Raw genomic sequence first — 20026 nt, 5'->3', positions numbered from 1 at the left:
GATAGGTATAGATTGATTTGTTTCGTGAGCGATGAGTTGATAGGTATAGATTGATTTCAATATTTTTATATATATATAAAATGTCTGGTTGGAATTAAGTATGCAAGTATATTTTTAAAATTTTAAATATAATAAATCCAAATAAAACCTTATATTTACTGTTTTTTAATATAAATAAATAAATTATCTAGCGGTTTAAAATTTTAAATATTACTATTCTCAATATAAATAAATATAAGATTTTAAAATTTATAACGATTTAATCAGTTTAATAACAAGATTGTCGGGACATTAAGACAAATGTTAATTATAAAGTGAAATTAAAAATTAAAAAAAAAAAAAGGCAAATACTACGTGGCAATAGTTAAATTTTCCTTCTAAGAATAGCAACAATAAATTATCGAACCTAAAAACTTGTACACGCGCGATTGGGACGTCGTCGTTTCGATGTCCCAAGTCTTCTCTTTTCTTCTCCACGTTCTGGTTATGGCGGCAACCGATTAGAAAAGGATGGTCCTAAAGACCTACAAATCAATGGCGACCGCAAAATGGATCTCTTCGAGTGTTCGGAATCAGATCCACCGTCTGTGGTTGCGGCCGTCGTGAGCTCCTCGGAACCACTGGTCCCAGTTGACGTCCGGCGGGCCGATTGTTCTGTATATTTTGAATCATTCTTCGTTGATTAGGGGAAGAAATTATCATATAAATTGAAGATCGATAATCAATGTTAATGGTGATAATCTTACTCTGAAAGCAGAGGATCGGGAACCGATTCAACGCTCGAGACGAGTCTGTACGTAAACAGGTGAAGAAATTAAGCCCTAGAGTAATGGCGACGATGATTTCGTTTCGAAAATGAGTATATAAATGATTTGTAATTTTTTCGTAAACCTAATAAATTGATTAATCAGCTTAGTTCTTACTCTTTGCAGACGGTGGAGGATTCGCCTACGCTCTCAAGCTGTTGCAATTCTTCCTGCATCACGATTTATCCTCGTCTTTAGTTTCAGAGTGGAAAAAATGACTGAAAACATGGAATTATTAACCGATTAAGGCAAATATGAATCGAAAAACGAAATAGTAATCACCTCGATGATATTGATTTCGTTTTGGAGTCTGTTAATGGCCGCTGAGATTCTATGTCTACCAAAGAAACTGTTCTTGCACGGAGCGGCAGATTTGGATTTAGATTTCGCTTCGGCTTCGGCTTCGGCTTCTGAACTGACTTCTTCATCTTCTTCTCGCTTCGCCGATTTTTCTCCTCCACCTCCCGGCGGTGATTGGTGGTGTTCATCCATTGTTGCAGGCAAATCAAATCACAGCACTCAGATTCAACAACAACGGTGAGAAAGTCTTGGAAATTAATATAGAGAAGGAGAAAGGGGAAAGAATCAAATGGAATTGAAGAGTTAATTTGTGCAAATGTTTGATGTGATTGGAATAATTGAAGAAGGAAGAGATGAGATTACGATGAAAAGGGAATAAAGCGGAGAGTCTCAAAAACTCGAAGAAAAGGACTAGAGTTGTAATAAGGTATGCCTCTTTTGCCCTTTTTCTTTTCTTTCTTTATAATATTCACATTATTTAATTCAAAATATTATTTTTAATAATAGCAAGACGTTAATTTATGAAATATTTATTTATTTATTTTTAGTTTTACAATTTAATTTTAATATATATTTTTATTTATTTAAATAGATTTGAGCTTAATTTCTTTATTTTAATTTTATACTAAATGTTTTTAGTTATATTAATCAAAATTATAAAACTATTTTTATATATTTTAGTTTAAAATTAATAATTGAATTATGATTTTAATTTTAGGAAATTTGAAAGAATGACACAGGTAAAATACCAAAATATCCCTAACCCTCCCGCAGGTTTGGGTGTACCTAATTAGTAATTCAACTCCTTGTTCAAGGACAAATAGGTAAATTTGTAATTTTATTTTTTTTTATTTTTTTTTTAATTTTTGGCGGGGATAAAATGAGGATAAGCCCGTTCAATTGGGCAACTAGGGCTCAGAAGGGTGAATTCCACCATTTCCCTCCATTTTCAGAGTGTATGGTGAACTCTCCATTTGAACGATTTCACCATTTTGCTGCTCCAACTATCTCATTCTCTGATCTTCTGATGCCATCCTAACTGTTAGGAAATGGCTTTGAGATCATCAATGTTGAAGCTCTCGTTGTTTTCTTCTTCTCCGTCGCAATCTTTCCGTTTACGGTATTTGATTTCCACCTGTGCTACTCCGGCGCCGAGTATTTTCCGGTGCTGTTCCATTTCTACTGCTACTGATGGTAATAAGGTAAAGAAGGCGAAGCAGAAGAAAACAAAGAACGTTAAGGCGAGTACCGCTGTTCCGAAGTCATCCGAGTCTTCGTCTTCGTCTTTGAAATTGGCTTTGGTGAAGGAGAAAAGGAGGACTCGTTCCACTAAGGAGTTTGATGAGAAAGCTGTCCAGTTCGGGGATACTGCTGCTCACATTCCTGTGATGCTTGCGGAAGTATTGGACGTGTTTTCTGCTTCTTCCGGAAGGCCGCTTCGCTCCTTTGTAGATTGCACTGTCGGTGCCGGTGGACATTCCTCTGCTGTTAGTATCTCTCTTAAGTTGCTTTACTTCTTGTCCTCTTCATCGTTAATGATTGTTCGTTGCATTTCTTGCTGATAGTGGCTATTCGAGTGTGTTTTCTGATTGAATTTCTCGATTAGATGCTTGTCCGACTTTCTATGGAAAATTTATGATATACTATTATTCTGATTGAATTTTTTTAGATATACTATAATTCTATGTATCTGCAACGGGATTAGATGCTTATCCGACTTTCTATTGAAAGTGAAATCAACGAGCCGTAGAATATGTGCTACTTGAATTACTAAATTCTGTATTTATAGTCTATGTAAAGCTACATTTGTCTATTTAATTGATCGATCTTATCTATGTGCTTCTCTACTATTTTTCCGCTTGTGAAGTTGCTGATTAACATACATCCAGTCGTCCTGTATTGTTCCTTTGATGTTGTTGCATGAAAATTTGGATTGCTTATGGTTTTTGAGACTTTTTGAGTTTTCATTCTCACAATGTCCAATTCTGATTTCATGTCCTGGAAAACCAGATAATTCAAGCGCATCCAGAGTTGAAATTTTACATGGGAATGGACGTCGATCCAATTGCACTTGATAAGGCTCAAGATCGGATTAGTGATCTTTTCTGCGAGGATTCTGATTTGAAAGCATATACCGTTCTGAAGAACTTCAAATATATGAAATCGCTACTGGCTGACTCAGATGAGAAACCTTTAGAACCTGGAGTTGATGGCATTTTGATGGATTTGGGCATGTCATCCATGCAGGTACGCAAGTGGACTGATTTGTAAAATATTCAGCTCAGTTCTCATTAAATAGCAAGGGGGAGACTAAACCTGTATGCTAATCCATATAAGGTGCTAAATAAAATGCACAACTCAATATAATGATATAGTACGAGGGTATAACACACCAGTCAGGAAAAGAAAACAAGGTTTCTGCTAATAGTTCTTGACAGTTATGGAACAATAGAGAAGTTGTAGAATGCCACTGTTACTTATTGTTACGGTTAACATATAACAAAGCTATGTTTCCTTGATATACCTAATAGCCTCATGTTAGATGTCCTATTAATTCATCTCGCAGAATCTGTCTCTCGCTTCTTTATCATAATGTCAGTTATTTGGTTTAATTTTTCGCATTCTATATAATTTTTTAACAGCCTGAAATTTTGCATTCTTCCTGTCTGCTTAGGTGGATGATCCAGAAAGGGGATTTAGTGTTCTTTGCGATGGTCCTCTTGATATGCGAATGGATCCTCAGGTACAAATTAGTTCAATAAATTAGTTGCAACTTAACCGTGCATTTCTAAGACTCCATTTGATAGTTATTTTATTTTTAATTTTCTGTTTTCGAAAATTATGTTTGTTTCTTCCCAAATTTTTGGTAAATTTTCACCTTCTATTTGAATTCTAAGCCACATTTCAAAAACTGAATTAAAATTTTAAAAAGTATTTTTAAATTTCTTTTAAAATTTAGTTTGGTTTCTTAAAACAAGTTATAAAGCAAGAAAACTAGAGGTGAAAGTACTTGGCATAACTTTTTTACCAAAGCAACTGTCAACTATTATTTAACTTTTGCTTTTGTAGTAGCTAACCTGATTCATCCATGCTCACAATTGTTATTACAAAAAGTTAAACGACAGCACTTTATGTTGTGCAAGCTATGTTTGGTGTGTGCATGAGAGGAGAGGGGCCTAAAAGTGGTGTCCTATAATAATTAACCAAAGGACACGTGTGTGTGTGTATATATATATATATATAAGATGCTAAAGCATATTTCTATAACTGTTCGTTGGACAGCTTGCCGATTACTGATTTCCTTTCGAACATGGTCCTCAGTTCTCCTTATAGCTGGGTGGAACGGTACAGTTGAAAAAATAATATATATCTAAAGGAAAAAGGCTTGTTCGTAGGTTTAGTGGAGACGTTGATGGGTTAATTATTTATGTCTTTTCCCCTACTGATTGAAACAGGTTTATGGCAGGCAAGTCTAAAAGCAGAGGACATATTGAACAGCTGGCCGGAAATAGAAGTGGGGCGTGTTTTGCGGGTTTATGGAGAAGAAAGTAACTGGTATTCACTCCAAAATAAAATCGTAAAAGCTCGATCACAGGGTGGATTGCATACCACCAGTGAATTAGTGGATCTTATCCGGAAATCAACCCCTGGGTTCAAAGGTGAGCACTATTTGTATAACAATTATACAAAATGAAGGCCGAAGGGTCATTAAATCAACATTTTCTACATTGTAACAGGAGGAAGGCAAGGTTGGATAAAAACAGCAACCAGAGTATTCCAAGCTCTGAGGATTGCTGTGAATGACGAACTGAAGGTATTAGAAGACGCGCTTTATAGTGCTTTCGAGTGTCTGGCTCCGGGAGGTCGACTTGCAGTGATTTCCTTCCACAGTTTGGAGGATAGGGTTGTAAAACAAACGTTTCTGGACATCATTAACAACCCCAAGACGGAAGGATGGGATGAAGAAGAGGTGATTAGGGTGAATGAGGATAATAATAGGGAGGAAAAAGAAGAAGAATGGATTAAGCAAACAGTAAAAGGTTCAAAAGGTAGAATACTCACAAAAAGACCAATAACTCCATCTGAAGAGGAAGAGAGGTTGAATCGGCGATGTAGGAGCGCTAAGCTGAGAGTAATTCAGAAAAATAATGCATTTTAATAACGAGGTGATTGTGATTTGGGGCTCTGCTCAGCCAAGCTTTTCAGAAGGGGAGGAGGAGGTTAGTACCTTATGCAAAATTCTATATCCCCCTTATTCATCGTTTAATACGGTACTTATCTTCTCCGCTGTTTATTATTTCAGTTCATTTCCTTCGAAATTTTATATGGAATTTTTCCTTTTGAGATATGATAGCATGATTTCTTTCGTTTCTTTAAAATATAACAGGTTTCAGCTACGAAAATACCCAACTTTAAAAAGAAAACTATTCTCCTTTCTTTTTCTTTTTGTCTTTCTGTCTTCAAATTCTTACCCATTAAATTAAATGAGATTTTTTTATTATTATTTGTCATGTATTCATTCATAGACCATAAGTTTTTTCTTTTTCTTCTCCTTCGACACATTTCAAAAACCCTGACCATATTCATATTTAAGTTTTCCTTATATTCATTCTAAAATAGGTATAATTAATGAAAATATACTTTTGAACTTTTAAAATCATGGCAACAATTTGATCAAATAAACTAAACAATTGGAACAATTGGAAAACCACATTAATCTAAAGGGAAATTATTGAAGGGAGAATTTGTAGTGAGATGCTTGAAGGTTGAATAATATTTTTATGAAATTTTAGCATTTTCTAAAAAGAAATTATTTGATACATTTGTTAAAAGAATCAACAGGGTAATGGAGTCAAGATACTTGGAAATGAATTGAATAAGAAACTTTAAAAAATCCATAACGAAAACGTAAAATATAAACTTCCATTCAACGTTATTCTAATATAATAATAAATAATATAGCCAGTCTAAAATTCTATTTAATATAAAAATATATCCCTTGAGTTTATAGGCCAACCCAATACGAACGGCCGTTGACGTTATGTAGCGGGGACTGGCTGGGAGACGTCACACACCACTCGTACCAGACCTGAGTTGCACATTTTTGCTAAGTTAAGAACTATAATTAATTAATTTTTAAGATTTTAATCATAAGAAACCACCCCATCCCAAGTCCTCACCTTGCTAGGATTACAACAACGCCAGAAATTGACTTGTACGGAAGAACCCGGCCGCACGCATATTGGAGTCCTTAATGGGAAGAATATTGCGAACCTGAGGTGTGAAAAAACTTGAGCTTTAGCTTTTACAATAATAATATAAAGTGAAGAATAGTTAGAGAGCAAAAATAGTAATAAGGGACGAGCATTCATACCAACTGAACATATTTGGCGTGGCTGTGGATGGTTCAGTGCCCAGATGAACATCACCATATAAAGTCGCATCAAAATAACCACCAAAACCTTCACAAAAGTTTTGACAGTTTTTAAATGAATTCCCCAGTTACTAATCAATTTGTTTCCAAAATGCAGAATACCAGAGAGAACAAGCAAATACCATGTATTATGGCTGCACCAGTGTCGTTCGGTATCTCAAATACCAGCTTCTTATACCGTTCATTGCTTCCCTCCGATATTTTATTCGGGTGAGTAAAGGTAAAGACCTATTATTATACACAATAATATTTAGATCTACATAATAATACTAAACATACCCCCAAAAAAAAAAAAAAAAAAAAAAAAAAAAAAAANAGGAGGAGAGAGTCTTGCTACGTTGTGCAGTTTGACAACGTAGGCAGTTTCAAAGTGGACCACATCTTTATGTGCCTTCACCTGTGCACCATTATTTATTATCACATTAATAATAGTTTAATATAATAAATAACACTAGTATCAAATTTAAATAATTAAAGCCTTGACTTGATGACATACATCATTGTATAGCTTGGAGGCAGTAATTGGTTGGAGGAAACTCGTGTACCTGACACAGTCCCCCATCAAACTTTCTCTATGATATCATAAGAACAAAAAAATAAAAAAACGACCAAGAAATATCTCACTTACGAAGAAGGTATTGAAATGCCATCTTCTTTTAAGAATCTCTGGGCCCCATCAAGACATTCTGGAGATAGTTCATTGTCACCAAAAGAACCCAGCAGCTCACTCACCTATAAAAAAAAAAAAAAAATGAATAAAAATAACATGGTGGAAGTCAAGAAAATATATTAATTAATAAAATAAAAGAAATATTTGCGTACCAAAATATCAGCCTTCTCTGAAGCTTCCCAGGAACGCATGTCGCAGGAAATTATGGTAACAATTTTTTCCCAGCCCTCCATTCTAACCAAACACTGAAAATCAAATCAATAAACACCACCGTCATTTTCCCAGCAGCATATTCCAAGACTACTTATTAACTGAAGCTATAATTGTTAGTCTAAAGAATGCAAGATTTCGATAATGAAGGGACATTTCATTCGACCAGAACCGGACGTTCGAAGTTCAGAAGAGCTGGCAAATACGTGACCACGAGTGAAGGAACAGAGCAAGTAAGTAGTAGAGTGCTCACATTAAGAGTTACAACTGCATTAGGATTTTTCTCCACAGCATAAACTTTCAGTTTGCGGTCTGTTTCTTCTGCTGCCTACAAACTAGCCATTGTTTAATAGAAGAAACAAGAAAATTAAAGGCAACCAACTTTTCAAGTAAGGAAAGGAACCTGCAATGCTGCCCGAACCAGAGGACCACGACCTGCGCCTACGACCATCAATACCTATCCGCAGAAATCGAATGGTAAGGGCAAATCAATTTGTGAAAAACAAAAAAGTTGGAAGCTACTTACTGTTGTTACTGAAGACGCCTTATCATCCGGGACCCTATCTTTCAAAGCTTTAGCAATTGCACGTTGGTACTAACAAAATTTAAGCAAATAGTTATGACAATACAAAATAATACACTTGATAATTGATATCTATCATTGACAAAATGTTTTTGAAATGGAAAATCACCAATTATAACCAAGTACACATTTAGTAAGATAGACATCAAACAGCACTAATTAGGCACAACCATTATATCAAGGTAATGTGAAGCGTTCTATGCCTACACATATATACAAACAAATTATAAATAAAATATGCAATAAAAAGTCTCAGTGAGAGATATTAAATGAAGCAAATCGATTATCCAAGTTCGAACATCATTACAATCTTTTTAAAAAGGATTAGATAAATCGATTAAATCATGACTTGATAAGATCGCAGTCCTCTAATGAGGGAAAACAAGAAATCAAAGAGTAGCATAAACAAGAAATCATGACTGGCTAAGATTGTATGAACTACGCACAATCTGATAAATTGAAAACTAGTTACAAAAAGAAAAAAATTACTTTGGAGCAATACCTGAATGTATTTGACTGCGTCTTTCTCAAAAGTTTCATAAGTTTGAGATTCTAGATTATCCATAAGAGGCTGAAATGAAAACAGAGAAATGTTTGACAAATTAATGGTAACATTAAACATTAAATGTTAACAAAAACAAGTTATGACGTCTAACAAAACTTACTTGCAGAGGGGCCTGTAAGAAATCCCTGTATCCAAGCTAAAATGAAAGGGTGTCAAATGAAAGAAGTTAATTGGAACGTGAGTGTACAATTTACAAATAAATGGAGAGTGTTTTTAACGGTGAGTATCCATTTATGCATGTAAGAGAGAAACAGGGGACTGAGAAAGAGCAAATAGAAGCTACCTCAATTCTTTCTTGCTCAGGGAGTGGGTCCATTCTCTGGTAGAGAAAAGCAACATAATCTAAATAGCACCTCAAGGGATGAGACTGAACACCTAAACATTAGAAAAAAACCAAACTATCAAACCATGGGCCATGATTCGACATCCATTTATCTTCTGCTTGGTGATAGAGAAATTTTAGGCAAAAAAAAAAAACACATGCGCAAATAGACATGCGGATACCATCAGAAGGACTTTTGTTGAGACCAGTAGGCGAATCTGTACCTCCCCTTGAAACGTTGTGCAATGCCTTCCCAGATAAAACTACCTGAAGGGGACAGATGGATCAAGATTAGTTAACTGACTATGCAGCCAAAATGGGGTTTTCAAAAACTAATATCCCTGAAAATGATGTACATCGGTATTAATTAAAAAGCAAGGTAAGTAGAAGTTCTTGAAAAACTAAATGAAATGAAATCAGATAGTGTAATGATGGAAGAGATGGAAGATACCTGAATAGAATGATTGAAAAATCCAGTAATCAACTTCTGGTGCCGCTTTGACAGGCATGGATAACCCCGTGAATTAGTCAAGAAACACTGGAAATAATTCAAGTGCCTTAGTCAGTATCCAGGCGATCAAAGATATCAGTTTAATCTCAAGAAAATATCAACATAGTTACATCAGTGCTAATAAGGGCTGCTCTGACAGACTCCCCAAACCATCGTCCAAGCGAATTTGGTGATGGCAACGTACTCCTAATGAACAAAAAATACCAATTTCAACATTATAACATAAATGACAACTCAAGTATGCAAAACAGACCACCACAAAGTTGAGCACTCACAAAATGTCGAGTGCAACTGATAACTGACTGTGGTGCTCGCAAAGCAGACGAAATGAGTTCCACAAATCCCAAGAATCAACCTGCAGAATAATGATTAATATTAGCAATATTGATACAAACATAAACACTAGAGCATGAAAGGAATTCAAAAAAAATCTGCCTGAAAGTTGAGAATTGTTGTGCATGATATTTTGTCATGGAAATAATTGACGCCGATAATTTTGCCCCCTAATCAATAACTTGTAAGAAAATACAGATATCAATGATTTTGTGCTCAACACTACTCAGCATCTCCAAGCAGAGAACCCAATCTAGTATGAACTTAAATCTCCTTCCCATAAAGAGGGCAGCAAGAGAAAGATGCAAGCATAATTCAAAGATGCTTTACTTACCAAATGTTCAGATTTAGCATCTGTAGAATCGTCATCAACCTTCACCAGAGGTATCCTGAGCCACAACTTTAGAAAAATACGAACAGTTTAAAACCCTTGGAAAAACTTACATAAGTATGAAAAGTATTGACCATTTAATGATAAATAAGAGAGGCACCTGCATGTTATTAAGGCCCTGCAAAATCTGATGAACACACCTAGCATAATTAGCATATGATGTTCCCTTAGGTGCTGGAAGAAGGCATGCCTGCAGTAAATCAGCTCTTTACTGTTTAGATGGATGTTCACTTATTTTTAATGCACCTCCAGCATTGAGAAATTAGACGAGTAAAAAACCATTAAATTCTTTAAAAGTTGAGAGATTTAAAAAGGCGAGGAGAGCAAGAGAATGCTTTGCATATACTTTGAAAGATAAAAACAAAAGTACAAGGACACGTGGTTGTCTATAATTTCATTTTGGTCCAAACTTTTCTGTAAAACTGCAATTGGACTGCCAAACTAGATTATGCACCTGCAGAGAGAGATGAGAAGCCCATGCAATCTCTTGCTTTAGAGTTGTCTCAGAATCAATTCGTAAAATCTCATCTTCAGAATCTAAGTCAATCCAAGAACTAATTTTTCCTGGGACATCAAAAAAGAAAATAAAATATTTCAGTGCATACCAATGCTATTCTACAATAAAGTTAATAAACCAAAATGTTATTAAACAAACGAATAATAATTTTTCAAAAGAGAATACCAACAACGTGGCTGCTCCACTGTGCAGGGCTTAAAATCAAGTCTGATCCAGCAAATGGGAGAACGGCAGAGCAACCATTCTCTTTTTGCACCAAGCTTGGTCGATAGGATGGATTCATCTGAAGCAAGATTTAACCAAATACCACTTTATGGAAGTTAAGCAATCAAAATATCCTCAAAAATGTTAATCATAATCCATACATAAAAGTGACCAATCATCCCAACAATTTGTTAAAAACTAATCATCAAAATGTATGTAACAGTCCAAGGACGAAAATTGCATGGTTTATTTTCACCGCACGGACCATTAATAAATATTGTTTTAGGTGAGCTTACTGACCATTCACACAAAATAGACAGCTATGAGCTGGTGTGTGACTAGCTAATTGGCCACCGCAAGTACTAAAAAGAATTGAGAATCAATACAAACTACATTGACGGATGGATCGTTTTCTAATAGATCTAACAGTAAACAGAAAAATCTAAATATCTACAACCTAAGGATTGGCATGCATACCACCAAGCAAATGATAAATTTAATTGTCCTGGAAACTTAATCAAAATGTTTCAAAATTTAACCAGCTATATCTTTACAGTAAATAGAGTAGATATATATACATATAGCCTCAAATATGAAAATAACTGGCTATATCTTTACAGTGAATAGAGTAGATATAACTGGCTACAACTTAATCAAAATGTTTCAAAATTTAACCAGCTATATCTTTACAGTAAATAATGTAGATATATATACATACAGCCTCAAATATGAAAATAACTGGCTATCCTCTTACGAAATATATAAAATATCTTATCCTACTTACATTATTGAACCAGATTATTATTGTATGCATAGCGAAACACTTCGACATGGTTTGAGACATGTACTTTGACAGCCTTGGAGTGAAACTACACAATCTACCTTCACCGAGACGGCTGTCAAACAGCATTGCTTTAGGTGAGCTTACTGACCATTCACACAGAAGATACAGCTACTTAGCCGATGTGTGATTGGCTAATTAGCCACCGAAATAACGAAAAAAACGTAAATCCAACAATCGTAATCCGTTCGCTTCCAAGCAAACAGACAGAGAATGCACAAAGAACGCTCTTCTAAGCTACAAAGAGAGGAATGTGCACTGCGTGCAAACACATTCACATACGAAAGAAAAACAACAACAATAAAAGATAACAATCATCAAACGCCATTTCTCGATCGGTTAAGGTCGAAACATCATTTTCAGCAGTAAATATCGAAAAGAGAAATGCAAGAATGCTAACCAGAGGTGCGACGACGAAATCAAATCCACCAGAGGATAGATTTGAGATTAAGAGCTGAGGCACATCGTCATCAAATTCAGTCTCGACACCGCAATAACGAGACTCGCTCTTATCGCCTGCTCTATCTCCAAGCGGCATTTTCGTTGAGCAGCGGCTTCTTCGATCGAAGCCGAAACTGAGAGAACGAGGAACAGAAGAACAGAGAGAGAGAGAGCGGGAGAGAGAGGGAGGGAGGGAGGGAAGAGAGGGGTTTTGATAGGGTTTTTAATGGAAGTTGACTGAACCAGGACTTAAAAGAAGGATGTGTGAATTGAAATCAAAAGCTAGGGCTTTGTTGAGAATAAGGCCCAATGATTCGTGAATATTCGTGGAACCCGCGAAACGACATGTCGATCTCTGATTTTTTTAATATATATATATTTAAAAAAACGCATTTCGTTCTCACTTCTGTTGTCGGCTGATGGGATGGGATTTGCCTTTTGGTTACTTGGTTAAAAAAGGACTTTTAGTCTTAAGATTTTTTTTTTTTTTTTAAATTAATAGTTTTCATTCTTTTAAAGCCATTTTGTTTTTCGTTTTTTATTTTTAAAATTGTTTTTTAGTCTGGATTTTTCTCTTTTTTTTTTTTTTTTTAAAGGAAATACTTAAATTTCGTTTTTTTTTTCTTTTTAGAATAAACATATAGAAAGTTTTTTAAAATTACATATTTCTTTTTAATTTAGTTTAAAAAAACAACACTGAAAACAAAAAACAAAATTAATATATATATATATATATATATATATATATATATATATATATATATATATTACACGTGCAAATAGTATTTATAAAATTAATTTTCGAAAAACTAACTCTAATCCTTATGGCGACTAACTCTAATCCTTATGGCGAGTAGTGGAAAATACAACATTTTTACTAGTCATTTAGAATAACAAAGAAACAATTAATGCAAAAACATTCTATTGGAAAGCAATATTCATGTTTTTAATCCTCTAATCTACTGATAAAATATATTGTTCGATCCATCTATCGACTTACCAAAATTTGTGTGTATCGTAGGAAGATTTTACTACAAATCCATTGATCTATATTATTTCCTACTTAGGAAGATTTTACTACAAATCCATTGATCTATATTATTTCCTACTTTTTTAATAGTCGAGCATGACAAGATTGAAGGTAATCTTTTTCACTTCACAAAAATGAGAATAGTTATACATATCGACCTATGATATTTTTAAGGAGTACAGATGTTAATTGTATTAATTTATATGTCAATGTTTTATTCGAAGAATTGGAATATAAATCTCAAATATAAGTTACCATTCGATAAATTGGTAAGTTGTTGATAACTCCTCCCATGAAAGTTGGTACGCACTAGTCATTTTAATCTTTGTAAACCATGATTAAAAAACGTATATAATATATTATATTACATAAAATACTATATTTTTATGGATACTCATTTTCAAAATTTCCACTATCTGTTTCGAAAAATAGTTCAAAACAACACATCTACAAAGTATATATTCACTGATCTAAGTGAATTTGTAAATACAAGATCAAATTCAAACTACCCATCAAACATGTCCTAAGACACTATATATGTATCTAAAAGTTGAATGTTTGAATATCCGCTTCATCCGGTTGAAAAAGACGCAAAAATGTCGAGACCAAGCCTAACTAAACCGAGAAAGTTGAGCACTAGAATTGTAACTAAGGTTGACCTAAGTGCACCATTAGGATGGATTAAGAGCCTGCAACTTTTAAAGAAGATGAGTATATTCTAATCAATGGATGGTTTAAACGACTCCACAAGGATTAATCCAACAGTAAAATTCCAAAGAAGAATACCATACTCACGGAAAAATCCCTGCCTAATAACAACTAAAAAACCCATAGTAAAGAGACAAAATTTATTATTCTCACCAAACAGAGAAGAGGTTCATACACTGCTCTTGAGAGCTTGAGCATTGCTTTCTTTTTCTTCTATTTCATTAAAGTAGTCCTCTCGTGCATTACCAGCCAACATCAGAGCAACCAGCCAGAAGAGGCATGAATCCAGGGATAAAAATGCACCGCCACCTAGAAGACCGGTCTTAGCGGTCGGGCACTTTGTCACAGCATTGTGATGAATATTATGCATCAAGTGAAGTTGCTCTGTGACCGTGGGCCATACCAGCAAAGCAATAGCTAATCCGGTTGTGAATCTGCAAAATAGAGAGGGTGCTTCAATATGTGCTACACTTTAATGCCTTGTAAAAGCTACATGAATGAAATCATAACAAGCATAGACCCCTCTACAAGAAATGTTTGGAAAAAGGGTAATGATTTATGATGTGTAAACTGTTCGTAACCAACAAAAAAAAATGTTATGATATCCAATTGTTGTAGCGGAAGTGGAAGTGGAAGCAAGATTGATTGCACTCATATACCCACAAACAGAAATTAAACAAAGAGACACAAAGATTTACGTTGTTCAAAGAGAAAAAATTCTCCTACATTCACGGGTGGTAGCTAAAGATGCAGAATTGTCACGTACTATAATGTACTGGGGCATCGTTTTGTAACATCATTCATTCTAATAAATAATACAAAGCTAAAATGATTTAGTTAACAGTCAGAGAAAGGGAAGTGCCTCCAAAAGAAAACTTACTGAGCAACGTTGAAGAACACAGAGAAACTACCATTCTTAAACATCGCTCCTCGAGGAACCGATTTTCCTTGGTAAGGATAGAACAGGGAGGTGTATCCCGCAATGGAAGAAGCAAGAAGAAACAGAAAGGAAAGAAATCCCAAGGCAACCGTCGGGTCGCCAGGATATTTACAGATAACAAGGCCTTTGCCTGGGATGAGAGTTCCAGATGCAGGCTGCTCAAATCCAAGTAAAGGCAGGAAAATAAGTTAGTGACCATTAAACCACTGACTACCATATCCACAGCCAACATAGATTTCATATAACTGCTTCCACACATCGACGAGGGATTATGTAACGACCCAAGCTCACCACTAGTAATATTGTCCTATTTGGACTTTCCCTTTCGAGCTTCTTAAGGTTTTTAAAACGTCTAGTAGGGAGAGGTTTCCACACCTTTATAAAGAATATTTCAATCTCCTATCCAACCGATGTGGGATCTCATAGACTAATTCAATCAATATTGAATCTTGCGGGCGACAGTTTTAAATGAATAGATATGTATATTATAAAGCGAATAACTGCTAAAGCGGTATGCTTGTTTACAAAGATTACAGATGCTTACCTTCTTGTTTTCGGCGACGATTCCAAATATAAAGGATATTACACCCAAAGTTCCAACAGTAAGAGACATCAATTTAACAGAAACAGCCATTATTCTCCCGATAATTGATAACAGTGAGACCTAAACAGGGAATAAAATGAGATCTCAGAAGTGATGATCCAAACATCAATTATATCACAAGGAATGGGATAATGTTGGGAAAGGATGTAGAACTATTAAAACGAGTTATGATTGCAAAAGGAAGAACAAAAACAAATTGAAAGTTTTCTCTTCATCTTTTCTAATCATATTCATACGCTCCAACAGATTCTACTCTCCAAACTACGAACGAGTTTATACAACAACAAGAAGATCCAATCGCTTCCTCTCTAATCAAATAACATTAAAAGTTTCAACGCTTAAATCAACAAACAGAGTGTAAAATCCATCTAAACGTTCCAAACTTATCGATCGCTATTACGCAATCCTTACAGAAACATCTTGCGTCACCAAAAGAAAAAGGATTCGTCGAGTTAATTTAACAACAAATACTGTATCCTTAAGAGAATCGCGACACCTAAAAGCAAACAAAATCGAATGATCCAATAATCCAATGAAATCTTCTCCGAAGATACTCGTCGCAAACAGTAGAAATGTGTATTTAACTTCAACGCATAAATCAGGATCATACAACCAAACTAACACTGAACAATCTTAAAAACCCGAAGCATGAACTAATTCTACGGAAAATCTGAACTGGAAATTATCCGGGGGAAAGAAAATGCAAGCAAACCTGAAGGCAGAACGAAGAGCTTTATTCCGGAATTAAGGCGAAACTGAAGAGCGGAGTGGATACTACAATATTTATAGTTTGAACAAAATAAAAATAAAAATAAAATAAAAATAATCGAATATTTATAATGCTATTTGTGTGGTGATTGTTCTTTAATCAATCCAAATATAGGGGCGGAATCAAACAGCTTCTCCAAATATTTATTGAATTTATTTTATTTAAAATTCTGAGTTAATTTAGAAGTCAACTTGGAAAATGACACCAATAAATTCGGATTTAAAAGTCAACAAGAATGAAAATGACACGTTTATTAAATAAATAATTATTCTTAAAATTTTCACCTAACGCGTGTATCTATATATTATTTATTCAATAATAATTTTAATTTTATAATTTCATTAAATTACATCTCCAACTCAAATAATTTTTTTTTTAAATTTAAACTTTAATTCGTAAAAAAATATTTTAATTTTTATTATTTGATAATTCAAAAAAATAAGTCATTGTAGCTAATTTTGGATTATTCATATGAAATAGATGGCAAGAACTTAATAATCTTACTGTCAATAATAATAATAACACACAATATTATAAGTTGAATATGAAATACATCGCGAGAAACGTTCAACTATACGAATCTGTATTCACATACAAGTCCTTGCTTTTAATAGTTAATGACAAGTAAAAAGTGAGACTGAATTATTATTATTACCGAGTAAAGAAGTTTCATGCGCTGCTTTGAAGAGCTTGAGCACTGGTTCCATTTTCCTCTATTTCATCAAAGTAGTCTTCTCGAGCATTTCCAGCCAACATTAGGGCAACCAACCAAAAGAGGGATGAATCAAGGGAGAGAAATGCACCACCACCCAAAAGACCTGTCTTAGCAGTTGGGCATGCTGTTTCGAGATCGTAATGAACGTTGCGAGATAAGTGAAGTTGCTCGGTGAGCGTAGGCCATGCGAGCAAAGTCATAGCTAATCCGGTTGTGAACCTGCAAATAGAGAAGGTGCATCAAAATCTATATGATCTTGTGTTATTATATCCTACTAAAAAATCCACCTAAATGTACGTTAATTGAGAATATCAAGGGCTAGTTTGATAACAAAATAAAAATAAGAATTATGGTTCTACTTCCTTGAATTATGGGAAATTATTGAAAAGATCAAATTATTTCGAGGGCTATTGAAAAAGTGAACCGTCATTGCAGTGTAAATATTGTCATCTTTAGGTTTTCCCTTTCGAGCTTCCCCTCGAGGTTTTTAAAAAAGCGTATGTCGAGAGAAGTTTTCACGCCCTTAAAGAGAATGTTTTGTTCTCTTCTCCAACCGCCGTGGGATCTCACAAATAAGTATACAAATAAAGATTCAAAGGATTGTTCATAACAAATACGGAAATGGATAACATCATAATCTCTAAACTAAAAAGCATGCAAGAAATCTTGATTCATAAGCTTACCCATCCACAGGAAATCATACTAAAGTAAGAAATGATTTGTGATGTGTAATTAAGAGAAAGGCAGAATTTTCCTGAAACTATAATGTTCAAACCATAATGAAAATGAATACTACAAAGTTAATATTTTTAGTGCATTGGAAAGAGAACTTACAGAGCAATGTTGAAGAAAATAGAGAAACTGCTGTTCTTAAACAAGGCACCTCGAGGAACGGATTTTCCATGGTAAGGATAGAACAAAGAGAAGTATCCTGCACTTGAAGAAGCAAGAAGAAATGCAACGGAAAGATATCCTAAGACGACAGTTGGGTCGCTCGGGTATTGACAGATAACAAGGCCTTTGCCTGGGATGGGAGTTCCAGATGCAGGCTGTTCAAATTCAAGAAGTGACCATTAATCCATACTCGATCTCATAGATACATATAGAATTCTATAGATGATGAAAAAATCTTGAGATACAGGAGCGTATGAACTTAAATGATATTGCATACGGTGGGATCAAGTATGGCTCAGTAAAATAGCAAAGGACTTCAACAAGCTATTCAGATGACAAAGGGAAAGCATCATAAGTTCAACATACAAAATTAAACACCAATATACCCCCGAAATTGCAATATACAGTTGATGCACATTAAGCATGTAACGATATCTTATATTAAAACTTACAGCTACAGCCTACAATATTTAAGTCTGTAATCAATCCAAGGTCCAAGGAGGATGCAGAGTATCTAGGATATACAAAAGATAAACTATTCAACCAGAGTGCAATCGGTATCTTAATTCTTGCTGTTTAATATTTCAATTTCAAATGAACAAACATCTTCGATGCCAATATGATATGCTTGTTTATGAAGATTGCAGATGCTTACCTTCTTGTTCTCAGCAACGACTCCAAATAGGAAGGATATCACACCCAAACAAGCGACAATAAGAGACATCACCTTGACAGACACGGCCATTGTTCTTCAGATTAAATGTTACCGTCAACTGGGGAACAAAACCAGTTTTCAGAAATCAAAAGGGAAGACAGAATGATAAAACACAATAGGAATGAGCTAATGCTGATGAAAAAATGGTAGAACTAATAGAATAAGTGATGATTGCAAAAGGAAGAACACACAACCTTTCTCTTCTACAGAATATAAAATTTCTAAATTCTTAATGTATATCAAATACGCAAGATAACGTTATTTTAAATTGAGAAATACAGCCTCCTCAATCGCTTCTCCTCTAATCACGTGATCTAACAGATTATAAGGTAGATCAAAGGAAAATACTGTACAAGAAAACCAATAGCTCGATCCCTGAGCCCTAAGACAGACTGAATGAAATTTTTAAAGAGTGTAAGAAACAACAAGAGTTCCAAATTTAGCTCAACTACGGTAATCTCAAGAGAAACGAACTTGTGACTAGAAAAAGAAGTATCGAACAAATTCATTTAACAACATAACAGGAAAAAAGAAAAGGATCAAACACACCGAGGAACAATCGCAAGACAAAACCAATCGAATAATCGAATAAACAAATGAAGAACTTCCCTGTACATTCTCTAAACAGTAGAACAACAGAAAACCAGCTCCAGCACAGATATCATAATCATACCTAAAAACATAAACATAATCTTAAAAAAACCTAAAACAAGAAACTCTTGTTCGATTTCTACCGCAAAACAAAATCCAATCGCCAAAACTCGCAGCAACAGCGAGATAAACAACGACTATTCACCAATAACAGCGAGATCAACAACAACTATTCACCAAGAACAGCGATTAAATTAAAGAGACAACGCAAGCAAACCTGTAGAATCGAATGAGGAAGCGAGAGTAGCAAAAGAACAATAAAATCGCTTTCGTTCCTGTTCCCCAATCCACTCCGGATTTCAGGCGAAGGCAGACGGAAGAGATAAGTCAAATGTTCCGATATATATATAGTGTTCTTTATCGTCCCATGCTTATACTGGAGTGAGGAGTCCATGATCTCGGTGGCCGAATCAAATTTTAAAATTAAACAAAATTTTAATTATTATTTTTTGGTTTAATTAGAAATTATGCAGATAATCCAGAAGGGAATGATTCGTTTAAAGAAGGCTGAGTTGGCGCCAGCTGGCATTTTCCTTTTATACGGGTTAATTTCTAACCGTAATTAATAGCCAAGCAAGAAAAGTATTGTTTCCGAAAAAAGAAAAAAAAAAAAAATGAAAAGGAAAATGCAAAACGCACCGTTTAACACGTGATCGTATTTGAGGTGGAAGGTTAATTGTGATGGTGTAGAAAAACAGCTTAATAATAAATAATTAATTAGCTAAATTAATAAAAATCTTTTCATTTTGCATTTTCGTTTTTAAAAAAATATTTTTTAAATTTTTAAATTTTAAATAATATCTTTAAAACTATATAAAAAAAAAAAAAAAAACTCAAAAGTATACTTTAACTTAAATTAAAATTAAAAAAAA

General features: G+C 34.5%; 5 protein-coding genes across 8 annotated transcripts; 1 reads left to right on the top strand and 4 right to left on the bottom strand.

The window, feature by feature from the left end:
- Positions 1-255: 255 nt before the first annotated feature.
- Positions 256-1468, bottom strand: LOC111788327 (guanine nucleotide-binding protein subunit gamma 2-like). Its single transcript, XM_023668656.1, has 4 exons — positions 1089-1468; positions 924-976; positions 747-791; positions 256-654 (listed from the first exon to the last, which is right to left on the bottom strand). The coding sequence occupies exons 1-4, from the start codon at positions 1296-1298 to the stop codon at positions 573-575; spliced, it is 390 nt and encodes a 129-aa protein (XP_023524424.1). The 5' UTR covers positions 1299-1468; the 3' UTR covers positions 256-572.
- Positions 1469-2002: 534 nt separating this feature from the next.
- On the top strand, positions 2003-5476 carry LOC111788179 (ribosomal RNA small subunit methyltransferase H). Its single transcript, XM_023668431.1, has 5 exons — positions 2003-2593; positions 3117-3353; positions 3781-3849; positions 4573-4765; positions 4844-5476. The coding sequence occupies exons 1-5, from the start codon at positions 2156-2158 to the stop codon at positions 5263-5265; spliced, it is 1359 nt and encodes a 452-aa protein (XP_023524199.1). The 5' UTR covers positions 2003-2155; the 3' UTR covers positions 5266-5476.
- A 528-nt stretch (positions 5477-6004) lies between these two features.
- On the bottom strand, positions 6005-12353 carry LOC111788127 (protein arginine N-methyltransferase 1.5). Of its 2 annotated transcripts, XM_023668342.1 has the most exons (23): positions 12088-12353; positions 10808-10925; positions 10580-10689; positions 10226-10315; positions 10069-10134; positions 9677-9756; positions 9512-9587; positions 9342-9428; positions 9073-9157; positions 8852-8943; positions 8669-8704; positions 8506-8574; positions 7947-8015; positions 7824-7877; positions 7674-7748; positions 7363-7455; positions 7169-7272; positions 7037-7085; positions 6856-6937; positions 6663-6770; positions 6481-6568; positions 6287-6380; positions 6005-6195 (listed from the first exon to the last, which is right to left on the bottom strand). In XM_023668342.1, the coding sequence occupies exons 1-23, from the start codon at positions 12223-12225 to the stop codon at positions 6112-6114; spliced, it is 1947 nt and encodes a 648-aa protein (XP_023524110.1). In that variant the 5' UTR covers positions 12226-12353; the 3' UTR covers positions 6005-6111. The 2 variants fall into 2 exon arrangements, 1 of the variants encoding a protein (XP_023524110.1); XR_002814102.1 differs by lacking the exon at positions 6005-6195 and having other exon boundaries at positions 6360-6380; positions 6663-6771; positions 6857-6937.
- A 1297-nt stretch (positions 12354-13650) lies between these two features.
- LOC111788304 lies at positions 13651-16196 on the bottom strand. 3 transcript variants are annotated; one of them, XM_023668631.1, is made up of 5 exons: positions 16123-16196; positions 15351-15470; positions 14747-14961; positions 14020-14300; positions 13651-13853 (listed from the first exon to the last, which is right to left on the bottom strand). In XM_023668631.1, the coding sequence occupies exons 2-4, from the start codon at positions 15438-15440 to the stop codon at positions 14036-14038; spliced, it is 570 nt and encodes a 189-aa protein (XP_023524399.1). In that variant the 5' UTR covers positions 15441-15470; positions 16123-16196; the 3' UTR covers positions 13651-13853; positions 14020-14035. The 3 variants fall into 3 exon arrangements, with proteins under 3 accessions (XP_023524399.1, XP_023524398.1, XP_023524397.1); XM_023668630.1 differs by having other exon boundaries at positions 13651-13847; XM_023668629.1 differs by lacking the exon at positions 13651-13853 and having other exon boundaries at positions 13855-14300.
- Positions 16197-16667: 471 nt separating this feature from the next.
- LOC111788301 lies at positions 16668-19531 on the bottom strand. Its single transcript, XM_023668627.1, has 4 exons — positions 19372-19531; positions 18444-18561; positions 17729-17943; positions 16668-17113 (listed from the first exon to the last, which is right to left on the bottom strand). The coding sequence occupies exons 2-4, from the start codon at positions 18531-18533 to the stop codon at positions 16849-16851; spliced, it is 570 nt and encodes a 189-aa protein (XP_023524395.1). The 5' UTR covers positions 18534-18561; positions 19372-19531; the 3' UTR covers positions 16668-16848.
- Positions 19532-20026: the final 495 nt, after the last annotated feature.

The sequence above is a fragment of the Cucurbita pepo genome, chromosome LG02 (assembly GCF_002806865.2).
Source record: "Cucurbita pepo subsp. pepo cultivar mu-cu-16 chromosome LG02, ASM280686v2, whole genome shotgun sequence".
Classification (NCBI taxonomy): Eukaryota; Viridiplantae; Streptophyta; class Magnoliopsida; order Cucurbitales; family Cucurbitaceae; genus Cucurbita; species Cucurbita pepo.
Note: the sequence above shows the minus strand (reverse complement) of the source record. Positions and strands in the feature narration are given on the sequence as shown.